The 13,623-nt window shown below is 45.5% G+C and overlaps 1 protein-coding gene across 11 annotated transcripts in view; it reads right to left on the minus strand.

The window, feature by feature from the left end:
* Nucleotides 1-13,623, minus strand: part of LOC109905365 (dedicator of cytokinesis protein 10) — a 163,209-nt gene that overhangs the window by 85,288 nt on the left and 64,298 nt on the right. For 7 of the 11 annotated variants that reach the window (XM_031790398.1, XM_031790396.1, XM_031790403.1 and 4 more), the window contains exons 2-4: nucleotides 8,904-9,023; nucleotides 7,493-7,582; nucleotides 4,910-4,992 (exon numbers count right to left, since the gene is read on the minus strand). In XM_031790398.1, the coding sequence (XP_031646258.1) occupies nucleotides 4,910-4,992; nucleotides 7,493-7,582; nucleotides 8,904-9,023 (293 nt within the window). Of the gene's footprint in view, nucleotides 1-4,909; nucleotides 4,993-7,492; nucleotides 7,583-8,903; nucleotides 9,024-11,934; nucleotides 12,184-13,623 lie in introns of those variants that run through there. The other 4 variants (XM_031790401.1, XM_031790400.1, XM_031790404.1 and 1 more) reach the window with 4 other exon arrangements.

Raw genomic sequence — 13,623 nt, forward strand, 5'->3', positions numbered from 1 at the left:
GGATTACATTGACTCATCAATCTACACACAACACCCCATAATGACAAAGCAAAAATAGGTTTTTCAATTTTTTTTGAAACAAAACAAACTGAAACATCACATTTACGTAAGTATTCAGACTCTTTACTGAAACATCTCTTTGTTGAAGCACCTTTGGCAGCAATGACAGCCTCGATTCTTGGGTATGACGCTACAAGCTTGGCACACCTGTATTTGGGGAGTTTCTCCCATTAGTTTCTGCAGACCCTCTCAAGCTCTGTCAAGTTGGATGGTGAGTGTCGCTGCACAGCTATTTTCAGGTCTCCAGAGATGTTCGATTGGGTTCAAGTTCGGGCTCTGGCTGGGCCACTCAAGGACATTCAGAGACTTGTCCCGAAGCCAATCCTGTGATGTCTTGACTGTGTGCGTAGGGTCATTGTCTTGTTGGAAGGTGAACCGTCACCCCAGTCTGAGGTCCTGAGCACTCTGGAGCAGGTGTCCATCAAGGATCTTTCAGTACTTTGCTCCGTTAATCTTTTCCTTGATCCTGACTAGTCTCCCGGTCCCTGCAGCTGAAAAACATGGTGCCATGTTTCCTCCAGACGTGACAATTGGCATTCAGGCCAAAGAGTTCAATCTTGGTTTCATCAAACCAGAGAATCTTGTTTCTCATGGTCTGAGAGTCCTTTAGATGCCTTTTGGCAAACTCCAAGTGGGCTGTCATGTGCCTTTTACTGAGGAGTGGCTTTTGTCTGGCCACTCTACCATAAAAGCCTGATTGGTGGAGTGCTGCACAGATGGTTGACCTTCTGGAAGGTTCTCCCATCTCCACAAAGGAACTCTGTCAGAGTGGCCATTGAGTTCTTGATCATTCTCCTTGACCAAGGCCCTTCCCCGATTGCTCAGTTTTGCCGGGCGGCCAGCTCTAGGAAGAGTCTTGGTGGTCCCAAACTTCTTCCATTTAAGAATGATGGAGACCACTGTGTTCTTGGGGACCTTCAATTAGTGGATTTTTTTTTTGGTACCCTTCCTCAGATCTGTGCCTCGACACAATCCTGTCTTGGAGCTCTACAGACAATTCCTTTGACCTCATGGCTTGGTTTTTGCTCTGACATGCACTGTCAACTGTAGGACCTTATATAGAGTGGTGTGTGCCTTTCCAAATCATGTCCAATCGATTCAATTTACCACAGGTGGACTCCAATCAAGTTGTCGAAACATCAAGGATTATCAATGGAAACAGGATTGCACCTGTATGCATGGATTTGTTTCAATACTTCAAAACCAAGTGGCAGGTCCAGCTAGTCATACAAATAGATGCATGTTAAATCGTGATTTTGAAGAATGAATCCAGTTAGGAGCGGCAGTTTTCCCCCCTGTGAGCGCTGAGCGTTAGCGCCGCTGTTTGAAAGGACATGGAAGGCTGGACCACAAGCATCGTTCCATGAGCGATGAGCGGGATTTCCAACCTCTCAACTTTGCTTACTTGCTCTTTCTCCCCGCCCTCCTCTACTCCCCTCATTCTGCCTTCCCCATTTCTCTCTCCCCCCACAGACAGTCGGGGGGGGGGGGATGTCTTCCATTAGGGATATCAAGAGGGAGAAGACTACACTTAAAAGCCTCCAGGCAGAAAGAGAGACGGTCTGCGTTCCAAAAGGCACGCTATTACCACTACATAGTGCACTACATTTGAACAGGGCCCATAGGGCTCTGGTCAAAAGTAGTGCACTATGCAGTTAGGGAATTGGCTGTCATATGGGACGTAGACAGGGAGGATGTCCTGTTTCTATGTCTCCTTTCATCATATCATAAATGTACTAGACTCAGTAATGACATTCAACCTCAACTCTACTGTTGATACCTGTGTTGTGATAGCAACATAACAGTCCAGCAGTATATTGTAGTAGTAGTAGGGCCTGTTTAACTACACAGGCAGGGGCTAACTTGAGCCCAGAGTTGATTCTGACCAGATCACATTGTCAGGGAAAACCCCTGGCTCTGTGTATATTAGTTCTAGGATCACCTAGGTACTAACTCACGATTACAAGACACAGTTCGAAACCTTTGGCGCTCTCACTCCCCTGAAGGTGTCTGCATACATAGGTTTGGTTTGCTCCTAGCAAAACTCGGCTAGGCGAAGTAAATACTCCCTTGCATACTCCCTTACAATACCTTTGCTTGAAAAACTAGAAAAAAGTGGCAATATTACGGTTTGTCCCTCTTGAGGTACCCTTCCTCAAAATAGTCCGAATGAATCTAAGATAAGTCAAGAAATCTGTAATTCTTTTTGACGTTTTTGCCGAGGAAGTTTTAGATGTAACTAAGATGTTTGGTGCAGTATTTCTCAAATGAAATGTGCATGAAAACTAGTCGTCTGTTGTTGAATGACAACAAACACTTAATTGAAGAATCCCTGCTTTTGACCAATCACTGATGAAGGGGCATAAACTTTGGCTACCGAATTTCGACAAGCCTCAAGAAAAAAATGTTGTGTGCTCAAACAGCCGGGAAAAACCCTGCTGAACGCTGCCGAACACCTAAATGAACAAACATAAGAAAAATGTTGTGTAATATATCCGTGAACTCTTTTGACTGGGAAGCATACGGTAAGCTTTATTGTAGAGGTGCTGGGTGCATGGAGTTGGATAGAGGGTAGACTTGCTACACAGCTTGTTATAGCATGGGCAGTGCCATCGAGGTCTTTCTCCATTTTAAAATGGGTTAAAGGGACAATGTTCAGTTTTGGTAAACAGCAGATTGCCCCTTGGAGAGATTATCATAGCAAAGATAGGTGTTCTCTCTTCTCCATCTCTATGGCTGGGTGTCTGAGCTGAGCCCTGACTTACTGTATGTGTGGCCGAGTCCTCTCCATCTCCTCCCGAAAAGGACCCGACAAAGGGCTGTGTTTGTGTGTGTGCACTGAGCCCTCTTTTATACAGATAGCAGACCCAGCACTGGAACTAGTCTCAGCAAATATAATTCATGCCATCTTTTTAAAAAGTGTCTCCAACAGGCTTAAAAAAAAGGCAATCTTCAGGGACACCCCTGTGTTTGGACATCATAGTTTGAATAGTCTTGCATCATGCCAGACTTCAAGGCTCTTGTAAACTCAGCAGAAAAAAAAGAAACAACCCTTTTTCAGGACCCTGTTTTTCAAAGATAATTCGTAAAAATCCAAATAACTTCACAGATCTTCATTGTAAAGGGTTTAAACACTGTTTCCCATGCGAAGACACTAACAGCTTACAAACGGTAGACAATTAAGGTCACAGTTATGAAAACTTACGATACCATGAGAGGCCTTTCTACAGACCCCGAAAAACACCAAAAGAAAGATGCCCAGGGTCCCTGCTCATCTGCGTGAACGTGCCTTAGGCATGCTGCAAGGAGGCATGAGGACTGCAGATGTGGCCAGGGCAATAAATTGCAATGTCCGTACTGTGAGACGCCTAAGACAGCGCTACAGGGAGACAGGACGGACAGCTGATCATCCTCGCATTGGCAGACCACGTGTAACACCTGCACAGGATTGGTACATCCAAACATCACACTTGCAGGTGCCTTGCTGGGGTAACATATCACAGCAAGAACTGGCAAATCTGGTGCAGTCCATGAGGAGGAGATGCACTGCAGTTCTTAATGCAGCTGGTGGCCACACCAGATACTGACTGTTACTTTTGATTTTGACCCCCCTTTGTTCAGGGACACATTATTCAATTTCTGTTAAGTCACATGTCTGTGGAACTTGTTCAGGATACGTCTCAGTTGTTGAATCTTGTTATGTTCATACAAATATTTACACATGTTAAGTTTGCTGAAAATAAAGAGGACGTTTATTTTATTGCTGAGTTTATGTAATCTCTGGAGAGACACAGCTTGTGAAGATGACTAGCTCATAGTGAACTGGGCTGTCAATCTGTCAATTGGATCCCAGACATATAGTATGATGAGCCCAAACTGATCTCAGATCTGCTGCTAACTCTGTGTCCAGGGAAAGACAGAGGAACTGATTCAGAGAGAAAACTCATCATGTGGATATAACCTCTATAAGAGCATGTACATCGTCTCTTAGTATCTATGATGTTAACTACTGTACACAGTATCAAAAGTAAACTATGGATCCGTTTTAGAGTCGATGTACAGTATATGAACTCAAAAAGATTGTAAGTTCAACAAACTCAGAAAGGTCACGTGAAATGAACTGGACTCCAACATAACCAACCCATGGGAGACCAGGAGAACATTACAGTGGTCTGGATAGGGGTCAGAGGTCAAAGAGGCCCTGCTCTGATGGCTGGGCTCCCAGGGATTGAGTGACCAATGCACAGCCCTGACATCTCCGCAGCTGGACAGCCTGCCACTCAACAACACATCCCACCGACGTCCACCATTTTGTTTTTTGTTCCCATTGTTGACATCACAGAGAGCTATTTTTCAAGAGGCCCGTTATGCAACCGCAGACCACAGGCTGAATCTTAAATGGCACCCTATTCCCTATTTAGTGAACTCTGGTCAAAAGTAGTGCACTAAATAGGGAATAGGGTTCCATTGGGGACACGTCCCCTGGAGCTTCTGGTCTAGCTGAGGTTTTCAGCTGTGTCTTTTCTGGTGTTTATGTGAAGTACGCTTTTGGAAAGTCTGGCAAGCGTTCCTGACAAAGACGCTATGTCAAAAACAGTTAAGCCTTGAAGTGGGCCCTGTCTAACTTAATACCCATAACATCATGACACTTAGAAGTGCACGAAGTGGCGAAGTACTGTGCTTTTCTTATGCGGAACAATGAAAATATGTACACACACTGCTCTGTACATTGGTGTAATCATAGACAAGGGTTGCAAAATTCTGGTAACTTTCACAACATCTCTGGAAAACCTGGGTATTTTGGGAAAGTTGACGTAATTTTGCAACTCTTTCATAGCCTGTTCTGTACCTGGGAAGTAGCCGGTAATCTCCTGCGTACTCATCATATTTGTAATGGACCACGTGTAGTTGGGAGTTGTAGTACTCGCAGGCCTGGAATAGAGGAGAAGAAAGGGGAAGAGGAGGAAGTGGAGGGGAGAGAGGTTCTGTTAATGCCTAGTGCAGGTGAATAACAGACAGTTGATTCTGTCTGTATATATGACCGTGTGTGTGAGAGTGTTTTATTTTAACAGGAAGTCGCATTGAGACAATGGTCTCTTTTGCAGCTACACAACAAATTACACATAGGGAATATACCAGTCACATTCCTCAGCAAAGAGGTTCTCAATCAACAACAATACAGATTTGTGTGTGTGCGTCTTGGCATGGGCAGTTGATGCTTAAAATCCCCTCTCTGTCACAACGTGGTTCTTATACAGCTCTACAGATGTCTATCAGAGAGTAGTCTCACACACACACACACACACACTCTATCCATTGAAATAAGTAGATCCAAGGCACAGTAATGGTAATGTAAATGCAGTGTACAGCTTTGTTTTACATGAGTAGCTGTCCTCATACAACCCAGTGTGACGCAAGCTAGGGCTGCAGAGTCTGCGTCCCTCTTCAACATTAATGTCATGTCCCAAATTGCGCCCTATTCCCTACATAGGGCACTACTTTTGACAAGGGCCCATAGGGAAAAGGGTGCCATTTGGGACACACACTTAATGTTGTTGAGGGAGGCAGACTCCGCAGCCCTAGCTTGCTTCACACAGGTCGTCTTGGAGCCCCACAAGCTTACAGAGTTACAAGATTGAATCCATGATTAGATGAATCAAACCATAAGAAGAATTGAATTAACATTCTGTCCCACGGGCTTGAGTTACAGACTTTCTTTCTCTCCCTCTCGCTCTCTTCTCTCTGTCTCTCACATGCACACAAAGCGCAGATACGCAAGCTCGGCTGCGCGCAAGCGCACCCCCTCTCACTCGTTAACACACACAGACGCTCACGCACGCATGCACTCTCACCCCGTCTCTCTCTCTCGGCAGTATGTTTTCTCTGTGTTGTTCTGTGGATTCTTATCTTGTTTCTGTCTGAGTGGCAGTATCATTATCTATCACTTAAACACAGCTCCACTGGCAGTCATCACATTCATTATTAAAGACACTCAAAACATATTTACTTCTACAAGGCAATAACACATGTCTGGGAGCACATACTTAAATATAGTCTCTCTCTCTCTGTGTGTGTGTGTGTGTGTGTGTGTGTGTGTGTGTGTGTGTGTGTGTGTGTCTCGTCTCTCACACGCACCCCATCATCAGTAAGCTGTGACGGTGTGGTGTCTGGTGTGTTTCCGTATGCAGCGAGGATATCTGTGAGACAATGTTTGGCTAATTTGAGCACTTCCTCCTAGCCAGCGTGTGCTGTAACTCTTTCACTTCAGCCACACCATCAAACATGACTTGTCACACGATAAGAGCATGAAAACAGGCACACCCAAATGGCACCCAATTCCCTACAGTGCACTACTTTTGACCACGGCCCATAGGGTACCACCCCAAATGATTGGGAATGGGGTGCCATTTGGGTCACAGCCACAGTATAGGCTTATCAGATCCACATCTTCAACTGACAATCCAATAGGGGAAATGTATGCAAAATTTTGCTGGTCGTCATCATTTGCATTTCTAGGGTTCCTCAAAAATAGATGAAATGGTTTCATGGTGCAAAAGGTCGCAGTCATTAGTGCCCTTAGTGTCTTTGCCAGCCTAACTAAGCTGAGTAGAGCAGAGTTCCTTCAAAACAACAGGATGCAGTGGACAAAATCCCTGCTCTCCCTCCTCCCTCCCTGCATGGTCAGCAGGCAGCCTCAGATGATTCAGCTCCATAGACAAGCTCATTGGAAGCAGCAGTCAGCAGTCCAGTCAGCTCAGCCACACAGCTCTGACAACATGGGCTGGGTCTCCCCCAACACACACACTCCAGATGCTGTTGATTCCCAGAGAGAAACATGATCCAGCAGCAAGCTGCACTTCTCGTTCCCTCTGGTTCAGAGGAGGAGCAGTAACTCAAAGGCATGGGTTCAGAATACATGTTAGGAACTTTCTCGTATGTATTCCGTACATAGGGACTGAAGTGGGTCAAGGACCAGGAAGCGCTCTCTCTCTCTTTCTCTCTGTAGTCTTGCACTTTCACTAATAGAGCTAGCCGGGGAAACTCTCATTCTCTCTCTCTCCCACGCACACACACACACACACACACACACACACACACACACACACACACACACACACACACACACACACACACACGCTCGCAGGCACACAGAATCACACACAGCTCCTGGTGGAACAGAACACATCTGTGCTCCTGATGTCATTGCCTTACGAGCTCATGATGTTGATGTAGACCTCTGTGTTGAGGATATGTTTAAAGTACACTAACAACTGCATGTAGTCCGGACCCTTACCCGGACAACCACCATGCCAAGCTGCCTGCCTGCCAGACTGAATGTGGAGTCAGCCCTGCTCCGTAGCCCTCCTCTGCACCCGAGCTCAATCACACAACTAAGCATGGCTCTCTCTCTCTCTCTCTCACACACACTCACCTGTCTGACCAGCAGACACTCGGCCTGGAGCTCGGCCCCCTGGGGCACGGTGGACTGCAGTGTCCGTCTCTCCAGAGGCACTGTGAACACCTGGGGGACAGAGGGGAAGGAGAAATCAGATGGGGAGGGACAGTTTGATGTCAGGTAAAAGCTCATCTCTTGTAAAAGACTGTCGGGTCTGGAAGGGGTGTGGACTTCACATCTCAACCTCTTCCCCTAGAACAAAACTCTGTAGCTCTTGTTGACGCGAGAGTGGGTTTTGGATTACTGAGATTAGGTACTACATGCAGTCATGGGATAAGATATATGTGCAAGTCTGAATATGTAAATGCTTGAGGGGACATATGAAATCTAAGGATACAGTCTTTACCACTATGATGTACTGTCAGATCACTGAGCCCTATTCCAGTGTGTCAGCACTTGACGAATAACATCCGACCGAGAGCTCCGGTGTCGTCATAATTCATTCATAAATATTGAGGTCAAAAATAGCAAATGGCTCAAATAAATCATCCATACCTAGAAGGAAAGATTGAAAGTTGGAGAAATACTGATCTCACTGATTATTACGCAGCTAATGACAACTCAATGCAATTCTGTCCCAAATAGCACCCTATTCCCTATGTAGTGCACTACTTTTGACCGGGGCCCATGGGACTCTAGTCAAAAGTAGTGCACTATACAGGGAATAGTGTGTCATTCGGGACGTGGGCCACTGAGCACAGCCAAGTTCCCGCCCTCTCTGATCAATGCTTGGTTCTGATTTACTGTGTCTGCAGTCAGCTGTTTAAAATGCAGCACACTCAGAGGAAGGACATTTAGTTTGGGGTTTTGGAAGCGAATTAGGTTTGTCCATTAGCAAGTGACTTGGAGTTTCAATTAGATTGAGCTATGGAGACCCAGCAAATGAAACAGAACTGTTTGGTTGCCGGGCCTGTGTGTGTGTGTGTGTGTGTGTGTGTGTGTGTGTGTGTGTGTGTGTGTGTGTGTGTGTGTGTGTGTGTGTGTGTGTGTGTATATATATCACGGTAGCAGAGTCATGACTTTAAACATCAACTCGAGAGCCGAGTCATTTCCCGAAAACCAATTAAAACTAGTTAATATGAAGTGGCGGTCTTAAGGAGTCATATTAGCGCACTAATTAAGTCACTAATGAGCAACAGCCACGGGACATTGGGGAGCAGAAGCAATGGGGGGAATGAGGGGTTGAGAATGCAAAATGAGTGTGTGTGTCTGTCTGTCCTTCCGTCAGACACAGTCCCACACACACCCTCATCCCCACACACACACACACAGCAAACAAAATAAGTGAAAGGAGGTCGTTTGTGGGTGACATACAGACAGACTTGACAGAGACAGGATGGCATTCACACACACGTCTCAAACGCACAAGCACATACAACCCCCCCACCGTGAAATCGTTGTCGGGGAAGAGGAGCAGCTCTCGGAGGGGGTCTTCCTTCAGCTCATCTCCCAGGTCACAGATCACAGCCTCATAGTCCAGTGGGTCTATCAGCTTGGGTTTCTCCTGCTGGAACACACACACACAGACAGACATTTGACTTATCCCATATGGCAGTGAAATAAATACTTGGGTACTACTTGGGGAAACGCAGATGAGAAAGTGGCGGAGGCAGGATTCAAATCCCGGTCCACGTGGAACACACTCGTTTTCAAAATTGTGAGGTCAGCCATACACTTGATGACTGCTGTAACAGTCACATCATGGGATATCCAACATAGTCAACTATTAGGTCACACAGAAAGTCTTCTACATCTAGGACTTATCCTGCTGTAACACACAGAGAGAGAGAGAGAGAGAGAGAAAGACAGACAGACAGCCAGCGACACAAATGACTAGGCTAACACCAAGTGCAATTTGCCTCTAAACTGTTCAATAATCATGACTCATAAACCTCTCTGAACTCTGAGAGAAGTCAGCCAGTCAACAAGTATTCTTCAAATCAAAGACGAGCCAAATGGTGTGGCTAGGCAAATTGTCTAAAACCTCAGAATATCTGTTAATCTATCAATTTCTCTTCTTTTTTTTCATTTTCTTTTGAAACGGCATGAAAAACTAGCTACCACCTCACTTCCTGTGTTCACTCCGTCACAATTGGATCAGCTCCACAAACATTAAGGCTGCACCCAAAATACGGCCCCGTTCCCTATAGACCCTGGCCAGAAGTGGTGCACTGCATAGTGAAGAGAGTGCCATTTGGGACGCAGGCCCCAGTCTAGAGGGGCGGGGAAGAGAGAAGTAAAATAGAGGATGAAGTGGTTTACATGTCATGTGCCAAACCAAACTGAACCAGAAACATGTAGAGCTGTTCCCCTCTTTCCAACAAGGGAAACTGTTTTACTGACAGATGGAGACTATATCACATTAGCAGTGATCATAACAGCTCAGAAAACATATTTAAATGATAGGCTCAATGTCACCTATTATTTTTAGATTCTGGTGCTTAATAGTATTTCGATGCAAAGGATTCCATCAGAGATTTGAGTTCTGAAAAGACAGTAGACTGATATGTCACAAAGGCAGAAGTTTACAATACGTTTTAGGTTAAGGGTGAGGCTACACATCTGCACAGCACATGGTCTCAACAAGCCCATCCAGACAGAGCGTTTCACAGAAAGCGAAATGGACTGCACATGATGAGACGAGGCTATTTCCGTCCTCAAAGGAAAGCAGTATGTCTTATTCATCACTGCGAACAAAAACTGTGGTCGGAGAAGTGGAAAACTGAAGACCTGTGTTCTCTGTTTACACGCCCATAGCGGGGGGTTCCGACCACTATCCCCTGTTCAGTTAGACCAGGGGTGTATTCATTAGTGCACACCGTAGCAAAATGTTTTGAAAAGGAACTAGGGTTTATTGGATTTCTTAAAAGGGTTTCTTAAGTTCAGCTAGGTCCCTCCGCGTTTCAGCCTGTTTGCTTCCGTTTGGTTCCTCGTGAATACAACTCTGACAGAATGCACCGCTCACCCACAGGGGAAAGAGGTAGAAACCAAGCCATCATTGAGGCATAAAACCACGACAAAGAATGTGACAAAAAACGAAAGACTGAAAAATACCCAGAATCATAACATTCCTTGTTGTGAGGAAGGTTCTTGGTGTGACTCAACTGTAAAAAATAAAATAAAACAATTGTTTATACGACCTGTACCTGACTGGAAGAGAGAATGACGACTGAGGACAATTTAATTCCTCAACCTCACAGAAATGTCTACCAAGACAATATCTTTTGCCTGAGTGGCCTGTGGTCCAGCGGTTAGTGCCGAGTACCCGCCCCGGCACACGTTTAACCAAAACTATCCATCGGCATGGGTTCGAATCTGCCTCACAATTTCTCCTACCTTGGTTCCAGTCAGTAGGGATCTTACCATAAACAGATGAACCGGGGGAGGGGCAGGGAAACACATGAACAACAGCCTTTCATATTCAGCATTCATTCACGCTGTTGCCAAATCACTTAATCACCCTACTGAGCAGGGCTGTGGATTTGGCTCATTCAGTTTTGACTCTGGACTTGACCAGAGGCACTGAGAGGTCAAATGGCACCCCTTAAGTTTTGGTTCCCCTTTAGTCTGGTCAAAAGTAGGTGCAATGGTGAAGGTGTAGGGTGTCATTAAGACAGACAAAACTGCTTGGAAAATGACACAACAATGTGTAAGGAAATGGGCGCTGATGACAGTCAGCCGAAGCTAGCTTAGCGTCGTACAGTGGCGGCACCTTCCCTGACGCCTGACGTACTATCGGCTCAGTAACACAACAGCTTGGTACTGACTGAGACTTCAGAGTCAGCCGTGTTGCTGTCGGCGTTGTATCAAATCTCAGAGCAGCTTGATACACGCTTCGTAACACCTACACGTTCGGGGTCTATATTGCACCAGACTACATCACACCCGATAATAGTTAGGAATTTGCAGAGCATTTGTACAATCAGACCTACGTATAGAGGCGTACAAGTCCCTTGCTGACAACCTCATATCTCCAGTTTAAATGTTGTGAACAAAAAGATGCCCTTCCTGATTGTACATGGCCACTCCACTGGTTAAAAACTCAGACATAGGGAGCAATACTGTTGGAGTCTCTGCCAGTTACAGATACCAACACACCGATCAGATAGTCAAACAGAGAGGCATTGGCTAACTAGTATTAGACAAAGGCTAGCAATGTCCAATTCGAGTAAAGTTGCCCCATAGAGACTGATCTCGGGTCAGTATCGTCTTTCACCCACTAATGATTAAGGTTAGGACTGGGGAAGGGGAAGCTGATCCTAGATCTGTACCTAAGGGGAACTTCACCCCGGATCGACAGGTGCAACAGAAAGGAACAGGAAGCCCAGGGCAATAAAAACACACAGGTACGGAACTGCACTAAAGAGGGAGATCGAAAGATAGATAGCTAGATAGAAAGAGAAAGAGGGCATACATACAACACTCAGGCGGTTGAAATCGTTCCGCACACGCCTGTTCTTATCCCTGTTCTTCCTTCGGAACGTGATCTTACTCCTGAAACTCATCCTGATTCAAAACAGGAGACTACTGCACACGAATACCGGTGACACACACTGACACGAGAACACGGAGAGGACATGTGTTCCAGCAGGCAGAAGCAGAAGGTCCATTGAAGGGTGTGCGAGACCTGTTGGAGCGCGTGGTGGCCCAAGGAGGAAGTAGAGGCTTGATGTCACACAGTGACAGAGGTGCAGTAGGGGAAACTTACAACAAAAAAAGAAAGTCCAACCACCAAACCACTCTCTCTCTCTCCGTTTCTCTCTGTAGACAGCTCTCTCGCTCGCTCTGTTCTTAATCTCACCACATTTTCGGGATGGATTCCCGCTGGGGCCGCCCATATGGAAAATGTACTGTATGCACACACTACGGTCAGTCACTTGGTATAAAAATGTCTGATAAATGGCATTAATTATATCATCATTATTATTATTATTAGATACATTAGCCATAGTACCATTACAGGGATGGCTATACTTAGTTGTGCTTGGTACTGCTTGGTAATACTGACACTGTGTACACAATAAAGTGACCACATCCCCTCGCTATGTCACACAACTGAATTCTTACAAACTGCCACCATGACACACTCTCGGTTTTTGTCTCCATGGTTGTAATCAATGCCCAACCCTCTCACACTCTTTTCACAAACATGCATGCACACACACACACACACACACACACACACACACACACACGCACACAACCTACAGTTGAAATCTGAAGTTTACATACACCAAGGGTGGAGTCATGAAAACTCAATCCAGAAAATGATGTCATGCTTTAGAAGCTTCTGATGGGGTAATTGACATAATTTGAGTCAATTGGAGGTGAACCTGCAGATGTATTTCGAGGCCTGCCTTCAAACTCAGTGCCTCTTTGCTTGACATCATGGGAAAATCAAAAGAAATCAGCCAAGACCTCAGATTTTTTTTTTGTAGTCCTCCACAAGTCTGGTTCATCCTTGGGAGCAATTTCCAAACACCTGAAGGTACCACGTTCATCTGTACAAACAATAGCACACAAGTATAAACACCATGGGACCACGCAGCCGTCATACCGCTCAGGAAGGAGATGCGTTCTGTCTCCTAGAGATTAACGTATTTTGGTGTGAAAAGTGCAAATCAATCCCAGAACAACAGATTATGGAGGAAACAGGTACAAAAGTATCTATATCCACAGTAAAACAAGTCCTATATTGACATAACCTGAAAGGCCGCTCAGCAAGGAAGAAGCCACTGCTCCAAAACCGCCATAAAAAAGCCAGACTACGGTTTGCAACTGCACATGGGGATGAAGATCATACTTTTTGGAGAAATGTCCTCTGGTCTGATGAAACAAAAATAGAACTGTTTGGCCATAATGACCATTATTATGCTTGGAGGAAAAAGGGGGAGGCTTGCAAGCAGAAGAACACCAGCAGCATCATGTTGTGGGGGTGCTTTTCTGCAGGAGGGACTGGTGCACTTCACAAAATAGATGGCATCAATGAGGAACAAAAATTATGTGGATATATTGAAGCAACATCTCAAGACATCCGTCAGGAAGTTAAAGCTTGGTCGCAAATGGGTCTCCCAAATGGACAACGACCCCAAGCATACTTCCAAAGT

This window comes from Oncorhynchus kisutch, linkage group LG15 (genome assembly GCF_002021735.2).
Source record: "Oncorhynchus kisutch isolate 150728-3 linkage group LG15, Okis_V2, whole genome shotgun sequence".
Taxonomy (NCBI): Eukaryota; Metazoa; Chordata; class Actinopteri; order Salmoniformes; family Salmonidae; genus Oncorhynchus; species Oncorhynchus kisutch.